At 41.1% G+C, this 22,658-nt stretch overlaps 1 protein-coding gene across 2 annotated transcripts; it reads right to left on the bottom strand.

Annotated features, from left to right (window-relative positions):
* Positions 1 to 704: 704 nt before the first annotated feature.
* Ccdc117 (coiled-coil domain containing 117) lies at positions 705 to 12,813 on the bottom strand. 2 transcript variants are annotated; one of them, XM_005336037.5, is made up of 5 exons: positions 12,478 to 12,813; positions 11,792 to 11,842; positions 7,029 to 7,253; positions 6,056 to 6,193; positions 705 to 3,594 (listed from the first exon to the last, which is right to left on the bottom strand). In XM_005336037.5, exons 1-5 carry the CDS (start codon positions 12,657 to 12,659, stop codon positions 3,357 to 3,359), a joined length of 834 nt encoding a protein of 277 aa, XP_005336094.1. In that variant the 5' UTR covers positions 12,660 to 12,813; the 3' UTR covers positions 705 to 3,356. The 2 variants fall into 2 exon arrangements, with proteins under 2 accessions (XP_005336094.1, XP_021589434.1); XM_021733759.3 differs by lacking the exon at positions 12,478 to 12,813 and adding an exon at positions 11,935 to 12,429.
* Between the last annotated feature and the right edge of the window lie 9,845 nt (positions 12,814 to 22,658).

The following is a 22,658-nucleotide window of genomic DNA, read 5'->3' as shown; positions in this document are numbered from 1 at the left end:
GTAGCTGAGTTTGCAGATGGGCACCACTGTGTCCACCTCTGAACCATACCATTTCAATGAAATCTAAATGACATGTTAGGTACTGCTACAAAGAGATTCTGTAAAACCAACTGACCAAGAACCCTGGATTTGAGTTGGATTATAATACTAAAGCATCACTTTTAGCTATTATTTTCAATTTTGGTTAAAAACAAGACAGTATCTTTTGCTTTCTATTAACTACAAGCCAAAGGTAACTTCCCCTTTCCAGCAAGTCAGGGATCCACATTTATCAAAGAATGACCACAAATATGCAAGCAACACTGCCACCCAGCGACCTGTCAGCTCGTAAAGCATGTAGACGTAGAATTTTCCTATCCCTCATTCTTGAAGATCCCAAACCCTTCTTTGTGAACTCTAGAAACCATTTCCAGTTTCAGAATTGAACATTTTTAACATGATCATAACTGCTTTCTAATACTGACAATCCACAGCAGTGAGCTGCTCTCAGTGGGAAGCAGTCTACAGGTTTCAGAATGGCAAAACACAGTCTGTCTCCTGCTAATCTCAGCTATGAAATTTATCTTTTATCCAAAATACTTATCCATTCGTGACAATTTATGTTCCTCATTGATATGAATGCTGCTTCAATCACATCTTAGAGGAAAGCAAAGAGGGTAACTATTTCATTTACTTAAGTGCAGGAATACAAATGTCTCAAAAAGTCCAAAACACTTAAGAAGTTTTATTGAAAATGATAAAATACAGAAACACCAGATTCTCATTTTAAAGTAAAAATGACAGCATCTTTCAGAACTTTTCTAGTACTGCACCAAAAACAAAACCAAGTTCCAGATCCAAAAGAACAAATGAACCTGCTGGTAAATTTTTCTCATGGTTCTAACCCCTACCTTCTTAATTTTTCTAAATTTTACATTGTACCTGGTTCTAGAATGAGTAGCACTGAAAAAAAACTGATTAATATTTGTGAGAACTGGACTTTCTTCAAATTAAAAAAAAAACAAAACACACGCATACACACACACACCCTATTCAAACTCAGAGGAAAATATACATTTGTTCATTAAAGCTCACCTGCTTTAGATTATTTTTTTCTCTTCACACATTAGCATCATAAGCCAATGTTTGATCCATGCCGCAAAAACTGTACAAAACGAAAAGATCTGTTAATTCCCAAGAGAAACCTGAAGACAAAAGCAAAGGCTTTATGCTACAAAAGAAAAATAAAATGTACTGGGGCGGTGGAGATGGCTCAGATGAATAAGCACCACAAGGATGATGAAGAAAATTTTTGTACAAACATACGTAAGAATATAAAAGTCCAAAAATGAGCAAAAACATCCATTTTCCTGCAGAAATAATTTTGTCAGATAACTTGACTCAGAAACAAATGCTTGGATTTTAATTAACAGAATCTCAATTGTCCCCCATGTTACCCGTTGTATTAGAGCCTCATTTTGGAGCTCTCCCTCCCTTCTCATGGTGCAGACCCCTGATCAGAGGCCTTTCGACAATTCCCACAGAAGATAATCTTGGTGTGTTTTGGATCTGTCTTTGGAAAGCTGCCATCTGCCTTTCCACCCTACACTGGGACTAACTCCAAACCCTAGGAAGTCCCTTCATGCTTTTGAGTTGTACTAAAACAAATGTTTAGCACAGAGATTTCTTTAAGGCTATAAACTTTACAAGTTGGTCCCATTAAACAATGACCTCAAGGCAGGAGTTTTTCAAACTGCATGAATCAAACACTTGCACATTTCAACAGAATACAGTTTACATTCATCTCTAAGTTTGAGATTAAGAAACTATTAGCTGGTTTCCAACTGGTTTCAATACTGGTTTGAAGTTTGAATAATTTTACTGTGTAGACATTAAATATTTTGTTTAAATATTAAACATTAAATCTTTTCCTGACTATCCAGACAGAAATAGAGAAAGCAGAAACAACAGGCAAGAGAAGAAACAGTCTAACAGACTTGTGACTTCTACACCATCTGTAACAAGGGGAGGGATTTCAGCATGGGTTTCAAAAATGCCTGGAAGCTGGTTTCTATAAATTCACCTCTACTTGGCATAAACCAATTTTTTTCTACAAAAGGTATCTCTTTCTTACAAAGGGAGAAGAAACCAAAAAAAATAAGAACTGGGGTGGTCTCCTGTTGGGTGATGAAAGGGCCAGTATTACACTCATTTAATAACGCCTAGTGAGTGTTCTGTAGCAATGAAGAAATTGTCATTTTACCTTGCATGGAGTCCTTGCCACACATAAGAGCTCTTCCTGAGAAATTAAGAACTTTAATCCTGGCTATTCCCAAAGGACATCTTGAGCCTGGTTTACTTTATCTCAAGAAGATAAAGATTTCCTGCTAGCAGGAAGCCATCCTCTATTAACTTGTAGGCTTACTGCACAATAATTTAAGCACCAGACAAATTGGCTATTTCAGTAAATCTCAATGTCACTTGCCCATATATTCTCAATTAATCATTCACTGTTTTTGAAATTAACATTTAACAACTTCTTAATACTATCTTGCCTTTTTTTTTTTAAAACTATAGAGGTTATCAATGCTGGGTTCAGCTGACACTGCACTTCCTCAGGATTAATTAAAGGATGCTTGCTTCTCCCATAGGCAATTTGCAGATGGGTTAGCTCACAATCTTTTTAACTATCAAAGTTAATTAAGCTGTAAACACTGTGGAACAACCTGGTTTATCAACTCTGCAAGGGAGACCAAGGAGCAACATTAGAAGGAAAAAACCTTTTCTTTGTATTTTCATTGCATTTACCTGAGGCACAGAGAGCCACATGCTATTTATAGCCAGTCACATGCTGGCTATATAATCAACACAGCTATGTTGAATTGACAACTAATACACACATTTCATAGCCTGTTAAATTTTTTAGGAAGAGGCTTAAGCTAATGCTTTCTTTCCTCCTGCTCCCCAATCACATATAGTCCCAGCTGTAAATAGCTCAAATCCACAGACTATGCTGTGACTCCCTCTTTCTCATCTTTTTCAACTCAAGAATGTTCTCCAAGTTTATGAATGGCTTACAAAGTGACAGATGACTTCAGTCACCCTTACACATACATACAGCTTCTATACTTGCCTTTGAGGAGACTAATACTCCTTTAATAAGCCTGCTAGGTACTTTTCCCTTAAGACAAGCTTCCTTGGCAAAAAGTTGAAGTCAATAAATGGCTACCCAAAATGAGAGTCCCACCCCAAATCACAGGTGGAGATATTATTACACCCGTTTCATAAAACTTTCAAGTCCCTACACTAAGCAAGTAGGCTCATCACTAAACACAGGAGCCTTCTAAATTTGACAACTGTAGTGTAGAAATTGGTTTCTAGAGTTCCATCTCTTCTTCTGTGCTAGCAGCTGTTTCCAAACTAGTGTAAATAGGCATCCCTGTTTGCCGAGGTTCCAAGAACAGTTCAGTCCTCTGCGGGAAGGCAGTGCCAGCAGATGCATGTTTAGTTTGGCTCTCTCCCGTGTAGTTCTTAGCATTAGATGATGGCTTTGGCTTATCAGAAAGGAGTTCAGGGAGAGGTTTCCAGAGCACAAGCTCCATGGAAGGACGGCTCCTAAAATACAAAATAGATTTTTATCAGGAAGGCACTAAAATACATAAAATCTCACAGTTCTGTAATTTTTTTTGGGGGGGGGCGACTGGGGGACCAAACAACTAGGGTTTCACATGTGCAAGACAAGTGCTCTACCACTGAGCTATATCTCCAATCCTATATATATATTCTTAACCAAACCAACTAGTTGTACTGATGCTATGATTACAAAGCAATATAAACATCCAATGTAGAAAACAGAGTCGATGTAATTTGGGTGAGGGGTGGGGTATTGAACCCAGAGACATGTTATCACTAAGCTACATCCTCAATTCTTTTTTATTTTAAGACAGTTGCTGAGGTTCCCTGACCTTGTGATCCTGCTGATTCAGCCTCCTGAGTGGCTGGGATTACAGGTGTTCACCATTATGCCTGACTAATGTTATTATGTTTTTAATGGCAGATTTGGGTAACAATCTCCTATACCCCACCAATGCTGAACCCAGAGCCTCAAGCATGCAATGCACTCACTCTACCACTGAGCCACACCCTCAGCCCTATGGGTGAATTATAGCAAATCATTATAAACAAAAATGAAACAGTGGACCAACATATTAAAGTATCTCACATGCCTTTTGCTTAGTACAGTTATAAAGGATAATGCTTTGCAGTTAAGCCAAAATAATCTGTCATGCACATTCAATCACATATTCTCCCAAACCCTGTGGTAGTGCAAGTTTCTGGGACCCAGGGCAAGTAAAGCAAAAATACAACACAATAAAGGACAACCCCAAAGGCTAGCTTCTGGAAAACTGCCAAGAGCAGCAGGTGCTCTGTTTCAGGCTCGAGGGCAAGGTGACCTGCTTACTTTTGGCTAAACTATTTAGTCTCCCCTCAATACTCGTAGTTAATTATAAACTCAAGCCAGGGCTCTATTGCAAAGCTCTGTGATCTAACACCAAGCAACAGTTGAACCTCAGTGTCAGAAGGCAATAGTGCCTTATCTCTCTGGCATCAAGGAGACTAGCATCATATGAGGCTTTTTTGGACACCCAAAATTCACCTTCATTGGGTACCACGTGTATACATGGTCTTTTGTAGACAATACTAAAATGGTACTTTAGAACTTGTCTACTACTGTATGCAATATATAATAATCACTTGAGATTGTTCAGGCTCAGGGACTACAGGATTATGGAGGTAATCATTACTTTTTTTTTTCTTTTTAGTTGTAAATAAATCTTTTAATTAATTAATTAATTAATTCATATGCCGTACTGAGGCTCAAACCCAGGGCTTCACACATGCCAGGCAAGTGTTCTACCATCGACTCCAACTCCAGTCCCCCCATTAGTTTTTATATTAATGGGTCCCAGGCCACTTTGCTTTTTAGGTTTTTGTGTTTGCATCCCAGTTTTCCTTCCTCGACCTCTGCTATAGTCACTACTCCTCTACCAGGAGTGAGTCTGTTCTGTTCTCACTTGCTCTTTCTCTGCTTCTACTCTGATAATCTAGACAACGAGAAAACTAAGTTTATTAAAACATGATTTACTTTTTTTTTCCCCATGGTACTAGAGATGGAACTCAGGGCACTCTACCACTGAGTCATACCCAAACCCCTTTTGGTTTTTTATTTTCAGACGGGGTCTCATTAAATTGCCAAAGCTGGCCTCAAACCTGTGATCTCCTGCCTTAGCCTCCTGAGTCACCAGGATTCCAGGTGTGTGGCCTGGTTTAAACTATGTCTTAAATTTTTTTTTTTTAAAGAGAGGGCGGGGGAGAGAGAGAGAGAGAGAGAGAGAATTTTTAATATTTATTTTTTAGTTCTCGGCGGACACAACATCTTTGTTGGTATGTGGTGCTGAGGATCGAACCTGGGCCGCATGCATGCCAGGCGAGCGCGCTACCGCTTGAGCCACATCCCCAGCCCTCTATGTCTTAAATTAAGAGCAAAAGAGCTCTGCTAAAGGCCCTGAGAGGCTACATTCTTAGCCAAGAATATGGGCTCTGGTTTGTGGCCTTTGTGATAACTATTTGGAATCCTGGGACACTTTATTTTCTTTGCTGCCTAGGTCTCTATGGTGTTTCTGAAAAACAGAACCAGATAAACCAGAAGTTTCAAAATTAGGTTCCTATATCCTACCATGAGAATTTAAGAGAAGGAACTCTCTTGTCAGTTTTCCCTTTCACAAATATTAAACTGCAGTGCATTTCAGAGCTTAAGAACAAACCCAGGAGGAAAGCAGCAAGGTAGCCTCTCCTACATACTTCAAACTCTGCTTGCACAATACTGTGCTCACCCACAATCAACTAAGAAAAATCCTGTCTCCAACCTGCGATGAATATAAACCCACTCTGCTCTCACTTGCCCGGTGAGGAGAAGGTGAAGAGCTGACTAGGACAGGATGAACAATGTCTAGACTAGATACTGGGTTTTCCTTTCAAGATCATAATTAAATGGAAACCAGATATCAAAACTCACATAGACTCAATCATCTTCTTTGTAAAGACTTCATCAAATTCTCTCTTCAAACCTGTTTTCATGGTGTCAGAAAGGACAAGACTGGGGAGATGGTTAACATTTCTGTCAGCTTCGACTTCTTCATCTTCGTCAATTATTCTAAATAAATTAAGGCAGGAGCAAGGAAAGAAAAAATATTTAGTCAAGTTATTACATATTCTTCTAGAAACTAGACAACATTTCAAAAATAAACTAGATAAAAGCAACAGGTGTTACAGCAAAAGATCAAATTAGGCTACACCTCAGTTTAACACAAAGATGGGCCAGGTACGGCGGTACATGCCAGCAGCTAGAGCAGCTGAGGCAGGAGGATCTCAAGTTCAAAGCAGGCTTCAGCAATTTCTCTCTAAATAACATATAAAAAAAGCGGGGATGTGGCTCAGGGTAGAGGGCCTGCCTAGCACACATGAGGCACTGGGTTCAATCCTTAGTACCACATAAATGTAAAATACAGATATTGTGTCCACCTAAACATAAATATTTAAAATAATTATTTAAACATAAAAATTTAAAACAAATATATTAAAAAAGTGGGGAGATGGCTCAGTGTTGAGTGCCCCTGGGTTAAATCTATAGTACAAAAAATAAAAACAAAAAGATCAAATGATGTTAATGGAAAAGTATGTATGGAAGAGTTGTTTAACATTCCATTTAATAAAAAAGCTTTACAAACAATGGAATATGAAGAACGTGTCCCAGAGAACTACTTCATAAACCAAAATAAATATTTATAGATTATAAATAAAAATGTTTAGTACAGTTCTGACAACTCACTTTAACATTTAAAGGGTACACTTTGGATTCCCTGATCTTTATAGTCTTCCTGAGAGGCTGAGGATCACAGTTATTACCAAATGTTAACTCGTCTAGCTTAAAAGAGGAGTGACATTATAAAGGAGCAGCAGCAAGTTAGTTATGTGTGCTGTCCACTTACCTGTCCTCAATCTCCTGAAGCCTCCTTCGAGCAACTTCACATTGTGGTTCTCCAGATGTCTGATCCATTTCTTCAAAAACAGCATCCAACATTCCAGGTACAGAAAGGCCACTAGTGCATGGATTTACTCCATGACCCTCTACATCCTGATGCGTACACAGAATCCAATTATTTGGACCAGCACAAAGTTCTGCTTCAGTAAGTCGTTTCTTTCTTACTGGACACCTGGAAAAAAGAAAGGAGGAAAAAAAAAAAAAAGGAAGGAAATTCAATAAAACCCCCAATCATCTCTATCTGTAACCAAAATCTTTATTTGGTTAAATTATTTTTTTGACATTGTGTTAATAAAAGATAGAAAGTTATCCATTTCCCTGCCTGCGACTCTCAGCCTCCCTGAGACACTTTCTTCTACTGTTCTTCACCAACAAAGCATCAGCAAGATTTTACCTATTAAGATTACAAGCATTCAATGAGGGAACTTAAAAGAGGTGGCACATGCCTGTAATCCCAGTGGCTCAGGAAGCTGAGGTAGCAGGATTCTGAGTTCAAAGCCAGCCTCAGCAAAAGCAAGATGCTAAGCAACTCAGTGAGACCCTGTCTCTAAATAAAATACAAAATAGGGCTGGGGATACGGCTCAGTAGTCAAGTGTTCCCAAGTTTAATCCCAAGTACCCTCCCAGCCCTGACAAAAAAAAAAGAGGCTGGGGTTGTGCCTCAGTAGTAGAGCGTTTGCCTAGCTTATGTAAGGCACTGGGTTTGATTCTCAGCACCACATACAAATCAATGAATAAAAATAAAGGTTCATCCACAACTAAAATTTAAAAAATAAAAAATAAATTGTCTCTAGTTATTTGGTTCTGGAAAAGGTCAAGCAGGAAGCAAAGAAACCAAAAATGACAAAACAGCAATTCAGAACCAGCCATACTTTGTTAATTGCTGCTGTTCCCTCAAACACACAGTAGTAGGCTGGCATATAGCCTATATCTCCTTAGGGCAAAAATTGTATGCCTAGCATGTTCCAAGTATTACAAATGCAGGTGACATCACTGATTTTTTAGTTCCTCCAAAATGTCACAAAATGTCCCTGATAACAATGGGTCCACTTTTATGTTGTAACATACTCCTCTATTTTCTGGACAAATTTGTATTTCACAGAGACCTTAAAATTCAACAAACCCAACTTCCTCCTTTTGTGGATTTGGAAGTTAGGACACAGAAAAGTTAAACTGGCCCCTCCAAAGTATCACAGTAAGGTAATGAGTTGCACCTTGGGGTCCAGATCCCAGAGTTCCTGAATCCTACCTCTATGTCATTTTCACTACATCGATCTACCTCCTTCAAAAAGTTCAACTGCTTTTTCAAGCTTTTACTATAAACCTGTATTTGCAAGAGTTTATGGTATGCCCAGTGTTTATCTGAAGCAAGTAAAATAGACAAGTGGCCCTATTCGTTCTAAGTATTTAGTACTTTTTTGCCTGAGCATCAGCAAGTGCAATCTCAAGACCAGAACACAGCTCTGTAACCAAAAAAAAATCATTAATGGCTACCACAGCTTCTAATTTGCTAAATCAAGGGTCAAAGGAAGTTGCATGTATTTTAAAACTTGCTAAGGACTGAAAATCAACATTGAAGTCTCCGTCAATAAATCTGCCAAGTAATAATGCTCTCTTGAGATGGTGGTGCACGTCTATCAACCCAGAAGCTTGGGAGGTGGAGGGTGGAGGATCACAAGCTCAAAATCAGCTCAGCAACTTAGTGCTGACCCTGACTCTATTTAGCCACACTTCCTCCCAAGGCCTCAGTCTCTCTATTCATAAAAAGTGGGGTTTTTGGGGGGCGTGGTATTGGGTGTTGAACCCAGGGTCTTGCACATGCTAGGCAAATGCTCTACCACTGAGCCTTTTTGAGACAATTTCATAAAGTTCCCCAGGCTGGTCCTGAACTCATGATTCTCCTGTCTCAGTCTTCCAAGCAGCTAGGATTACAAGTGTGGATCACCATGCCTGGCAGTTTCCACACATTAAAATTTTTATTGTATTTAAGCACTGGAACTAAGCAAAAGCCAAAAGTGGGATGAGGCTATAGCTCAGTGGTAGAATGCTTGTTTCAATCCCCAGCACCACAAACAAAGAAAAAAACATTTTTGCATCATTCACAGCAATTTCAAGAAAGAACAAATATTATCTGGTCTAGTGGCTTTTAAACTAAGGCAACCTTTAAATCTACTGTTCCATAAAACTGTAACAAAATTAGAAGGTGTCTGATGAAAACCAAGAAAAAGAAAAAGAGGGACTGGGGATATAGCTCGGTTTGTACAGTGCTTGCCTCACATGCACAAGGCCTTGCGTTCAATCCCCAGCACGGGGGAAAAAAAAATTCACATGCAAAGTTAAAAAATGAAGGACAAATTTGAGGCAAGAATTTTTCTTTTGTACTAGGAATTTAATCCAGGGGAGCTTTACTACTAAGCTACATTCCACTCCTTTTTACTTTTTTTTTTAAAAAATATTTATTTTTTAGTTATTGGCGGACACAACATCTTTGTTTGTATGTGGTGCTGAGGATCGAACCGGGGCCCCGCAAGCGCGCTACCGCTTCAGCCACATCCCAGCCCCTCCTTTTTACTTTTTGAGACAGGGTTGTGGCTAACTTGCTGAGAGCTTCACTAAATTGCAGAGGATGTCCTCAAACTTGTGAGCTTCCTGTCTCAGCCTCCTGAGTTGCTGGGATTACAGGCATGCACCACTGTGTAGAGCTGAGGTAAACTTTTTTTTTTTTTAATTTTTCTTTTTTTGTAGAAGAGATTGAACCCAAGTACGCTTAACAACTGAGCCACAACTCCAGTCCTTTTTCTTTTGAGACAGGGTCTCCCTAAGTTGCTTAGGGCCTTGTTAAGTTGCTGAGGGTGGTTTTGAACTCTTGATCCTCCTGTCTCAGCCTCCCAAATCGCTGGAATCATAGGTGGGTGGCGCCTGGCAATGAGGTCAACTTTTACAATATACATATAAACTATAAATTTCCTTAGCAGAGACTTCTTATAAATCGAGAAAAAAACCTCAATAAGCCAATAAAAAATTCGCAGAAATATGAACAATCTACAAAAAATGAAACAAATAGCTTAAGTGAAAAGATGTTCAGTAAAATTAAAACATGTGACTTAATTTCTTTCACTTTTAATAATAAAATCCTACATAAAATATATCAAACACAATTTAATGAGTAATTACAAAATAAACATCTATAAAAATATCATGCAAGATACAGAACTCTGGGGCTGGGGTTATGACCCAGTGGTAGAGCACTTGCCTAGCAGGTGAGGCACTGGGTTTGATCCTCAGCACCACATACAAATATATAATAAAATTAAGGTATTGTGCCCATCTACAACTAAAAATTTTTTTTTAAAAAAGAATTCTACTGTATGAATTTGTAATTTGTTTTATCTACTTCACTCTACAGGACACTGGGATTATTTCCAGTCCTAAGCTATCATGAACAAGGATGCTGGGATCTTTCTTGTACATGGCCTCCTACGTGCTTATGTATGAACTTCTGTGAGGTACATTCAGGAGGGAATTGTTGGGAAAAAGGATATATGTGCCTTTGACTTTGTGAGAGAATGCCAAACTGTTTTCCAAAGTGTTTACACCAATTTACAACCTCACTCATAGTGTTTGAGAGTTCCTGGTGCTCCACATCTGCTTCAATAACTAGTGGCAGAATCCTCTGAAGCGTAATATGATTTCCCAAAAGACTAATGAGATTGAACACCTTTTCATTTGGCTGGTCACTTGGATATCCTCTTGGGGCACTTTCTTACTCTTTTTTTCCATTAGTCTGACTATGAGTTACACCTTTTCACCTATCAGTTAAGCAGCAATCAAACCGTTTGAAAATACAGTTCAGTGAGAAGATGGAGAAAAAGGCATTCCCACTATTAACAGGAGTATAAACTGTCAACAACTCTTTTTTAAAACTTAAAATGCACACAGGTTAAGATCCGCTAATTCCACATCAAGGAATCCATTCATCAGGCTGGGATGTAGCTCAGTGGTAGAGCACTTGCCTAGCATGCACAAGGCCCTGGGTTAGATCTGCAGCAGGGCAAAACAACAAAACAACCATTCATCCACTTGCAAACACACAAAGAACTTCAAAAGAATAGATATGGTAGACTCCTTCATAAGAGCAAAACATAGAAACAACTTAGAGACTGGTTATCTACACCTAATCCTCCAAAAGAACTGTATATAACCACTGACAAAAAAAAAAAAAGGGTAGAACTTTATGTGCTGATAAGGAACAAGCTACAGCAGAGTCAAATGAAGGACCAATGTGTTATGCACTGTGAGCAGTATCTATGCAAAAAAAAAAAAAAACAAAGGCATATACAATTACAAACTCATAAATGTTGAGACTATCTTCTAAAGAAGAAACAGGTAACAGAGATGCCTCTGGAGAGAACTGAGAGTACACGTAGGACTTTTCAATATGTATCCTTTGGTTCTTTTACTTGGATCTGTAACCCTAATAATGTTAACATAGTTTAAAATCCAAATATTACAACTCGTTACAGAGTGAAGCTTGCCTCTGATGTGCCACTCACCCTTTTCTCTGCCTAAAAGGAAACCCATGTTATCAGTTTCTTCTGCCTGCTTCCAGATGCACACCTGTTTCACCTTTTCACTTAAAACGGAGTTTAGGACAGACCTATTTTAAATTAACAGTGACCATAAAATGAACAAACGGCCCCTGAGACTTACTCATCATCCTCCGCCTCTCGCTTGTGTTTCTTTTTACAGTGAACGGAAACACTGTTGAAACAAACAAAAACCAGTCAATTGAGCAACCTGTGTGGGCTTCAGTTTCCAGCATCCCGCTCTCTCCAGCCAACAATCCTGCTCACCCGCCACACACCCAATGTCCCCTTCCTTGCTGAGTGGGATGGAGACAGGTCACGAGGTCAGTCGGGTAATGCTGGGTGGTCCCGACATAACCAGAGACACTGACATGGAACCTTGCCGTTTTGTCAAGGTAATGGGAGATTAGGGAGACCACACTGGGGGCCGTCGGTGCAGGCTGCGTGCTCGGCACTCCTTCCGGACCCATGTCTGTCCCCGCACTGCCGACGAGGAACCGAGCGTCCGAGAGGCACTGAAAGTTGTCACCACCTGCGGCCGCGCTGCGGTCGGCAAGGGGAGCGCGCCGAGTACGCCGAGGGGACACCCGGGCTCAGGTCGCCAGGTTCCAATCGGAAAAGTCTCACTTCTCCGGGGCGCAGCCGGCCCGAGGCTCCGCCTGGATTCCCGGGCTGGGCGACCTCCGGCGATCTACGGTTAACGTCTCCGGGATCGGCTCCTCCTCCGTACGCGGGGCTGGGAAGCCTCCCGCGGAGGGTGCTGGGGAGGGTTAACGAGCCCGCCCGCCCCGCGCCCGCCGGGCTCCTCACCGTCCGCGCGCCGCGCTCCCGCCGGGGCAGCTCGGGGCGGCGCGGAGTCCCGGCCGCGGGGCCAGCTCCGAGTCGTCGGCTCCCGGCGCGAAGGCCCGGCCGGGGAAGGCCGGCGGCGGCTGCAGGAAGTCCGAGCTGCCGCTCAAGGGGAGGCCGCTGAAGGGCCGGCCAAGCGCTGCCATGGCCGGAGAGTCGAGGAAGCTGCGACCGCGGCCCCGGCCACCCGCGTCCCCAGGCCCGGCAGCTGCCGCCACTGCGACTGCCGAGAGGCGCCCGCCTCCAAGCCCGCTTCGACCCCACGTCACGCCTTCTAGAACCCTCCACCCCGGGCCGCCCAGGGGCACGCCGGGATTTGTTGTGTGTGGAAGGAGAGCCGCCGCCGCGAGGGATGCTGGGAGTTGTGGTCCTTGCAGACTACAAGCAAGATGGCTGCCCCAGACTCGGTCGTGCGGCTTGAGGTTACCCAGACCTAGCCAGCTTTCTAGTGTGAGAGGTGTTCGAATCCTCGGTCCTCAAGTAAAGGCTCTGTACCTCAGTTTCCTCGGAATGAAACGGAATATCAACACTATCTATCTCCAGGGGGCCGATGTGAGGAGTGAATGAATTAAAGCCTCTAGGACTTGGTGGGAGTAACACTGGTAGGGCGCATGCTCTGCATACATATGGCCCTCGGTCACTCAGTAGCACCTCAAAAATATGAAGAAAATATCTAGACCCCTTGGAACACAGCCCATCACACATGCACTCAGTATAACTGTCAATTCCTTCTGTGTTTTAATGTAAATGAACTTGGTGATGCCTTAGAGGGAACAGCATGGAGGATCAGCGAAAACCTCAGAATGCTTGTGAAAGGTACTTTTAGCTTCCCCCTGGAACATCCGGAAGTGACAGGCAATGCCTCTTGATTAAGCTTGGTAGACAGCCTAGTACAGTTGATCCACCTTCATTACTGATCATGCCTTTGGGGGGAGGATACTGGGGTTGAACCCAGGGGTGCTTTACCACCAAGACATCCTCCGTGTTTTTGTTACTGATGGTTTCCCTAAGTTATTGAGGTTGACCTTGAATAACCTCCCCAATTGCTGGGATTACAGGTGTGTGCAACTGTGCTTGGCAATTAGGCCTCATTTTTAAAATGTCTTGAATAGCGCCATCATCCAATCTGCCTTAAGTATTTATGACATTGTCAGTGTCCTTCAGCAAAGACCACATAGAATAAAGATGGATTTAATGACTGAATAAAGTGAGGGAGTGGCTCATCTAAAGAGATTCTTAAAGGATTTAGTGTTGCTTTAAGTCATTGGGGGAAGGTTTGAGAAACTGATGTGACTCCATTTTTTAAAACAGCTTCTACCTCAAAGCCTGTCCAAGGAAGGGGGCGTGACCCTTGTTCTTGGAAAAACCCACAGAGCCCTCCTAGGCACATACCTACCCTGCTGAGTTGTTTGTCTGCAAAAAACAGGAGAGATCTGTGGTGCCAGGAGTCCTGACTCAGTTAGGCTAGGTGAGGACCCATAGCAACCCCCTAGCAACCACTAATCAGCATGAGACAGGGAAAATACCTGGGATGCCAGATGATGCCCCCCCAATAGTTTATGGTGGTTGATAACATGTTGGGAAACCATGTAGTTTAGCATGTACACCCCTCGTGGCTTAAACTAATCTGTTCAAACGAATCCTCCTCTTGTACTAACCAATCACCCCTACCCAATTTGTTCCCGCCAGTGAATGTGCTAATCAAAGTTAAGAGTTGTTGTTTGATTTTCCCGCGGTGTGAAATGATTTGCTGTGTGATGTTGTGACACATAGAGTATCCCCCAAAACCTATAAAATCTTACTGAACAAAGGACCAGGACTCACTCCTTGGGACCACTGCATAGGAAATGGTTGTGAGTCCAGGCGGAGCTTGCAATAAAGACTCTTGTGTGGTTGCATCAGATTGGGCTCCTGGAGGTCTACTGGAGTCCCACAAATCTGGCATTACAGGTTCCGGAAAGGAGCTTTGCTCTGGAGTTAATACTGTCAAGAAGCAGAGATAATTTTGTGATGTTTATCTTAATCTTTTCAAGAAGGTGGGAGGGACAAAGAAAGGCACTAGACCTGGGTTTTTGTTCATTTTTGCAGTTTGGATGATGTTCAAGTTAATGATTTAACTAAAGGGCGCTTAACCATTGAGATACACCCCCAGTACCCCCTCCTTTTTTTGGTACAGGGGAATGAACTTGGAGGCACTCCACAACTGAGCCACATCCTCAGCTTTATTTTGCATTTTATTTAGAGACAGGATCTCACTGAGTTACTTACCAAGGCTGGCTTTGAATTCGTGATTCTCCTGCCTCAGCCTCCTGAGCAGCTGGGATTACATGCCTGCCTTGGAAGGATTTTTTTTTTAGTTGTTGATGGATCTTTATTTTATTCATTTATTTGTATGTGGTGCTGAGAATCAAATCCAGTGCCTCATAGGTGTGAGGCAAGTGTTCTTTACCACTGAGCCACAACCCCAGCCCTAGAAGGATTTGTGTGTGTGTGTGTGTGTGTGTGTGTGTGTGTGTGTGTGTGTGGTGCTGGGGATTGAACCCACGGCCTTGTGCATGCCAGGTAAGCACTCTACCAACTGAGCTATATCCCCCAGTTTTTTTTTTCTTTTTCTTTTTTTTAAGGTGAGGAATAAAGTGGTCATCTGTAGAAATGACCCGGGATCTAGGTGTGGTTTTTTGGTTTTTCGTCAGAAAGGCAAAAGCTGTTTTGGTGCTATTAGCTAGGCCTTGGTGTCCTATTGAACAACTTTGAAAACAACATGAAAACAAAGCAGGGACCCAGGTTAGTCCAGTGGCAGATCATGTGCCTAGTATGCACAAGGCCCTGTGTTCCATCCCTAGCACTGGAAATAAATTTTTTTAAAAAATTGCTTTGAAGAAGGCAGTGTAAGTTCCACTATAATGTTCCTTAGGGTTTTGAACCCCTGAAATCACATTATGGAGAGTTGTTGTGCATTTTCTCCCATATTATCCTGGGGAGAGTAGAAACAGAACTTGACGGTGGTCCCTGAAAGCACCCCCTCTTCCTAGTGACAGTCCAGCCATGCCTGTTCCATCTCATCTCATCGCATTGCTGGGGCAGAGACATACACACTTAAGACAATCCCTTCTTGATTCTTTTCTTTTCTCCTGGTAAATAATCATATTTGCTTTTTTTTTTTTTTGATACTGGGAATTGAACCCAGGGGCATTTTATCACAGAAGTTATCCTTAGTCATTTTATTTATTTATTTGAGGCAAGATTACTAAATTGCCCAGGCTGACCTTGAATTTGAGATCCTCATGCCTCAGCCTCCTGAGTCACCGGGATTACAGGCATGTGCTACCGAAACCACCTAGATTTTCTATTTAATTTCTCAGTCCCTCCCTGTCACCTCCAAACTTTTGCATATATTTATTTGTCCTGCTCAGTGGTTAATGATAGACCCAACCTGTTCTTTTCTTAAAATTGGGAGCCATCTTGCCACAAAGCCACGAAAAGATAATTTGGCTGGGCTAGGGATGTGGCTCAAGTGGTAGCGTGCTCGCCTGGCATGCGTGCGGCCTGGGTTCGATCCTCAGCACCACATACAAACAAAGATGTTGTGTCTGCTGAAAACTAAATAAATAAATAAAAGATAATTTCAGCTTTACTATAAATTACTGCAAATTCTGAACCTGCTTGGAATGCCTGCCCGTGCCTTGAACTCACCCAGGCCTGGCTCTTTCTCTGAACAGATAGCAGCCCTCTCTGAAACTTTAGTGACACCTCATAAATCTTGGCCTTCCCTGGCCAGACAACGACCCTCTCTGAGGCTCTAATGGTCCTCATAAATTCTGATGTTGGGGCCAGCAAAAAATGTAAACTACCATTAGTGTGATGCTTGTCAGAGTTCTGTTATCTGTAACCTCCCTTTGTGTAACTTTCTGGGCTATAAAGCTGGGCTGCAGGAAAGCTGGGGTGGCTGTCTTGTTCTTGCCATTTTGGGAGGGAGAGGCAGCCTGGCCGGTCGAAATAATAAGCTTGCTTTAATTTGATTTTAATTGGAGTCAGTGGTCTTTTCTTGCGTCCTGGTCTAACAGTTAACAACTGCTATCTCTTGCATCCAAACTGAGCTTTCCAGTACACTAAATATTGTGGTGTTTCTGGGGCCAGAAGGGCAAGATTATGGGCAAGAGTAAGTAGTTCACCATGGTGATGCAGGCCTGTAATTTCAGTGACTTGGAAGCTGAGGCAGGAGGATCTCATGTTCAAGACCAGTTTCAATAATTTAGTGAGACTCTAAGCAACTTAGTGAGACTCTGTTTCAAAATAAAAGCAAAAAATGACTGGAGATGTGGCTCAGTGGTAAAATGCCTGAGTTCAATAACTAGTACCAAAAAAAAAAGGGGGGGGGAGAGTAAGCAGTTCTATTTGAAACTCTTGGAATACTTTATGAAATGTATTCCTTCTACTACTACTACTTTTTTTTCCCTCTTTCACCTTCCTCCTCCTCCTTCTTCCTTCTCCTTCATCTTTTTTTTTTTTTTTTTTGTACCAGGGATTGAACCCAGAGTTGCTTAACCACTTAGACAATCCTCAGTCCTTTTTTATTTTTTGATACAGGGTCTTGCTAAATTGCCTAAGACCTCACTAAGTTGCTGAGGCTGGCCTTAAACATGTGATCTTCCTGCCTAGCCTTCCAAGTCACTGGGATAACAGGTGAGCAGCATTATGCCTGGCTCTGTGAAATGTATTCTGTCATGTAGGCTCCAGGGGCTAGGGGTGTATGCAGCTCAGTCATGGTGCATGTGCTTAGTATATACAAGGCCCTGGATTCAATCTCCTGAAACAAAAAAGAGCAGCAAAAATGGTAGGCTTGATACTATAGGTTAACTTAAAATATATTAACAATATTCTAAAGATTAGCCTTGTAGCCAGGTGTGTTGGTTTATACCTGCAGTCCCAGCTACCTGGGAAGCTGAGGCAGGAGGACTACTTGAGCCCAGGAGACTGAGACCACCTTCAGCAACATAGTGAGACACTGTCTTTAAAAAAACAAAACAAAACAACACAAAAAACCCCAGGGTCTCACACATGCTAGGTGAGCACTCTACCACTGAGCCACAATCCCAGCCCAGGCTTAATTCTTAATGAGTAGGCTTAAAAATAGGAAATTAGAGATTTTTGACACAGCCTGTTGTGATTAACATCAATGAAAGTGACCACGCTATTCCTTGGTGCCCATATCTGAGGCAGAAAAAGGGACAATGGGCCAAGCAATGAAGCATCCCCCTTGTCTCCACATTGTCCCAAGAAGAATGAAGGGGCTCCTGAACACATTCTTGGCTATTCATTACACTCACTGCTCTCATGTTTGTTTGTTTGTTTGTTTAAATCAAATTTATTTATTTATTTTTCCAAATGGATTTATTAATAGGTTTACCCAGACACAGTTTCTCTTGCAAGGCACTTGAATATGGGGAGGGAGGCCAAGAACAGAAAGAGGGTGGTGGAGAGGAGGGTAGGAGGGGGGGAGAGGGATGGGAAAGGGGGAGGGAGAGAGGCAGAGAGGGGGGGAAGAGAAAGTGGGAGAGGGAAGGTGGGGAGAGGGAGGGAGAGAGAGAGGCAGAGAGGGAGGGAGGGGAAAAAGAGGAAGAGGGAGAGGGAAGGTGGGGAGAGGGAGGGAGGGAAGGATAGAGGGAGGGACTAGGAGAGGTGGGGAGAGGGAGAAAAGGAGAGGAATGAGAGGGGGGTAGGTGGGGGAGAGGAAGGGAGGGAGAAGGAAGGAGGGGAAGAGGGAGGGAAGGAGGAAGGTAAGTGAAAAGAGAGGGAGGGAAGGGAGAGAGAGAGAGAGAGAAAGGCACTGGAACATGGCCTACAGTTTCCTTTATATTGTTTCTGCATGGACAGGATGACAGAACGCAGGAGTTGGCATTGCTCCACTGAGTTCAAGGTACTTTCCTCCCTAACCACAGCGCATGGAGATCAAACCAAAGGCACTCTCCAAAGGCAGCTTCTGCAAGTGCTCAGCTGTCTTTCACTATTCTAAACTCTAGAGGTTTTGCTTATTAACATTATCAGTGTTAGAATGGAGTTTCCATTAATAAAAACAGGTTTAAAACATGTAGATTGAGCTGAGGGTATAGCTCAGTGATAGAGCATTTGGGTAGAATGTGTGAGGCCCTGGGTTTAATCCCCAGCACCATTAAAAAACAACAACAACAACAAAAATAATGTGGGGGCTGGGGCTATGGCTCAGCAGTAGAGCACTTGCCTGGCATGTATGAGTCACAGGGTTCAATTCTCAGCACCACATATAAATAAACAAAGGTCTATCGACAACTAAAAAACATTTTTAAAAATGCAGATCAATTAGAATTACTTTACTGGCATTAAAATAGCATAAAATCTGGTGAGCTTTTTACCTTTCCACACTCAAGATGGCATCCTAGGTTTAATTTTTTTTTTTTTTTTTGGTACTGGGGATTTAACCCAGGGATGCTTAACTCCTGAGCTACATCTCTAATCCTTTCCTATTTTATGAGACAAGATCTCACTAAGTTGCTTAGGGCTTTGTTATGTTGCTGGCCTTGAATTTGCCATTCTCCTGCCTCAGCCTCCAAAGTCACTGGGATTACAGGCATGTATCACAGTGCCCTGCCTAGGCTTAATTTTTTTTTTTAATTTTTTAATTGTGTTGGACACAATGTCTTATTTTAGTTATTTATTTTTATGTAATGCTGAGGATCGAACCCAGGGTCTCATACGTGCTAGGTGAGCACTCTACCACTGAGCCACAAACCCAGCCCAGGCTTAATTCTTTTTTTTTTTTTTTTTTTTTTTAGAGAATTTTTAATTTTTACTTCCTAGTTCTCGGCGGACACAACATCTTTGTTGGTATGTGGTGCTGAGGATCGAACCCGGGCCGCACGCATGCCAGGCGAGCGCGATACCGCTGAGCCACATCCCCAGCCCCAGGCTTAATTCTTAAATAGTCTGATGCCTCACACTGGTGGGAGAATTCTTGGTCAAATCCTGCCACTTGAATATTTTTTCATTTGCTTCTGATGAACCTTCTGTGCAAGGAGTTTTTGGAGAAATAGGATCAGAGGTGGGACTTGGAGCTTTTGGAGTAAGTTGTGTGGCTGTTCTGTGCTTCCTTCTACATGTCCTCACAGGAGGCAGAATTCTATGGGAAATCTGCTTCCATTAACACCTGGCTGACCCCAAGCCAAAGAAGAAATCACAAGGGAAACTAGGAAATGCTTTGAAGTGAGTGAAAATGAAAATACAGCAAAACCAAACTTATAGGATTCCACAAAACCAATGCTTCTAGGGAAATTCTTAGCTATAAACATCCATTTTAGAAAAGAAAAGGAAGGTTTCAAGTCATTAACATAAACCTCCACCTTAAGAAACATAAAACAGAGGAGACAACCCAAATCAAATGGAAGGAAACAATACATATTAGAGCAGAAATAAATGAAATAAGAAATATAAACAAACAAAAAATCAACAAAACCAAAAGTAGTGAATAAATGAATGCCAACAAATTAGTTAATTTAGTCAGGGACAGTGGTCATGTCTGTTATCCCAGCAACTTGGGGGCTGAGGCAGGAGGATCACAAGTTTGAGGCCAGCCTCAGCAACTTAACAAGATCCTGTCTCAGAATATAAAATAAAAAGTGCTAAGCTCAGTGGTAAAGTGTCCCTGAGCTCAATCTCTAGTATCAAAAAAAAAAAAAAAAAAAAAAAAGTCTGAAAGTAGCTTTAGACAAACTGAAGTAAGTTTAACCCTACAAGGAAAGACCATGTCCTTGTAAGATAGTGAAATCTACCAGATAGTTAAGAGAAATCAAGAACAATCTTTCACCAGGTCTCCCAGAAAACAGTATAGAAATCTTCCAACTTATTCTATAAGACCAGTATGATCCTGCTACTGAAACCAGAAAAAGTTGTCACAAGAAAACTACAGACCAACATATTTCCGAATATAGCTATCAAGCCCCTTTTGAAACACTGACTCTGTAAAATATTCTTACTGCAATGAGTCTTAATAAACATAGTTGCCTTTAAAAAAGAATATAGCTACTAAAATCCTCAACAACTATAAAATTAAAAAATTTTAATGCTCAACAAAATACTAGCAAGCCAAATTTGCAACATATTAAAAAGATTTATCATGAGCAAGTGGGATTTATTCCAGGTATGCAACACTGGCTGAATAATCAAAAATCCAGAAATTTAGTCCATCACATCAACAGACTACAAAAGAAAAACTCATATGATCACTTCAATAGACACAAAAATATTGACCAAATCCAAGACCTCTAATGATGAAAGCATTCAACAAACTAGGAAGAGAAGGGATGTTCCTTAACCTAATAAAGGACATCTATTAAAAAAAAATACAGGTAACATTATACTAAATTGAAAAAAAACAATGTTTGTCCCTAAGTTTGAGGACAGGAAAAAGATGTATATTTTTGCCATTTCTATTTAACATTATATTACAGGTTTCAGATAAGACTATTAGGTAAGATAAAAACCAAAAAGCATCCAGATTGGAAAAGAAGAAGTAAAACTATAACTATTTACATATGACATGATTATAACTCTGGAAAGTACAAAGGAAAGAAAATCAGAATAATTGAGTTCGGTAAACTTGTAGGATACAAACTCAAAATTTAAAAAAATCAATTATAGTTTTGTAAAGTAGAAATAATCTGAAAATGAAATTTAAAGAATAATTTAAAAAATGGAATAAAATATTTAGGAATAACTTGTTAACAAGATCCTAGGCAATACCCAACACTGGAGGAGGAGGGGAGGAAATGGTGTTTGCACTTAAAGTATAAAACTGTTCAAAGAAATTAAAATGATTGAAATAATGAAAATTAGGGGCTGGGGATGTGGCTCAAGTGGTAGAGTGCTCGCCTGCCATGCGTGCAGCCTAGGTTTGATCCTCAGCACCACATACCAACAAAGATGTTGTGTCCGCCGAGAACTAAAAAATAAATATTAAAAATTCTCTCTCACTCTCTCCTCTCTCACTCTCTCTTTTAAAAAAAAATTCTCTCTCCCTCTCTCTCTCTTTAAAAAAAAAAAAAGAAAAGAAAATAGCCCATGTTCATGGATAAGAAGACTTAATATTATTTATTTTTATTTATTTTTTTAAATATTGTTTTTATACTGAATACTCTCCACATTGATCTTCAGATTCAATGCAAAACTTATTAAAATTCCAGCTTACCTTTTTTCAGAAAAAAACAGGCTGATGGTTAAATTAAAAAAGAAATGCAATTTTGTATAATAAAGAATTCAGCTGACTTTTGTCACTGGTTCCTGGAGGGAGATGCTAATAAACACACACACACACACACACATATTAGTTGTGGTTGGACATGCCCTAAATTCATGAGGAGAAGGTGTGGAGGCTCTGGGTTCAGAACTCTCTCAGACCTTGTGCTGTACCTATCAGACATTAAGCCCATTATGTGTACCAGATCTATCTGACTCCATGGAGTTTATAACATAACAAATATGATTTGTAATTGCTCCCTTGCTACTGATGAGCTCTGTCTCTTGTTTTTTAGTTCATTGGTCACATATCAGCTCCAATGCAAAGTCTATCTTGGTTCTTCTTTTTTTTTTTTTTTACCCCTTTCAATGCTTTATTCACTCAATTACTCAATACAATTTTACTCTATAGGTTCTCATTTGGCTCAAGCGGATTATGAACTCCCATTTTTACTCCGTATACAGATTGTAGAATCACATTGGTTACACATCCACCTTTTTACATACTGCCATACTAGTGTATGTTATATTCTGCTGCCCTTCCTATCTTCTACTATCCCCCCTCCCCTCCCATCTTCTCTCTCTACCCCATCTACTGTAATTCATTTCTCTCTTGTTTTTTTCCCCTCACTTCCTCTTATATGTAATTTTGTATAACAATGAAGGTCTCCTTCCATTACCATGCAATTTCCCTTCTCTCTCCCTTTCCCTCCCCCCTCTCATCCCTGTTTAATGGTGATCTTCTTCTCATGCTCTTCCTCCCTGCTGTGTTCTTAGTTGCCCTCCTTATATCAAAGAAGACATTTGGCATTTGTATTTTAGGGATTGGCTGGCTTCACTTAGCATAATCTGCTCTAATGCCATCCATTTCCCTGCAAATG

The sequence above is a fragment of the Ictidomys tridecemlineatus genome, chromosome 2 (assembly GCF_052094955.1).
Source record: "Ictidomys tridecemlineatus isolate mIctTri1 chromosome 2, mIctTri1.hap1, whole genome shotgun sequence".
Lineage (NCBI taxonomy): Eukaryota > Metazoa > Chordata > Mammalia > Rodentia > Sciuridae > Ictidomys > Ictidomys tridecemlineatus.
Note: the sequence above shows the minus strand (reverse complement) of the source record. Positions and strands in the feature narration are given on the sequence as shown.

Excerpts from the sequence above, each read along its gene's own strand:
- Ccdc117 (XM_021733759.3), bottom strand. The coding sequence starts at position 12,137 with ATGGGTCCGGAAGGAGTGCCGAGCACGCAGCCTGCACCGACGGCCCCC. Across the intron at positions 11,843-11,934 it reads GGACATTGGGTGTGTGGCGG|TGTTTCCGTTCACTGTAAAA; the intron begins GTGAGCAGGATT and ends TTGTTTCAACAG. Across the intron at positions 6,194-7,028 it reads CTTCAGGAGATTGAGGACAG|AATAATTGACGAAGATGAAG; the intron begins GTAAGTGGACAG and ends TAATTTATTTAG.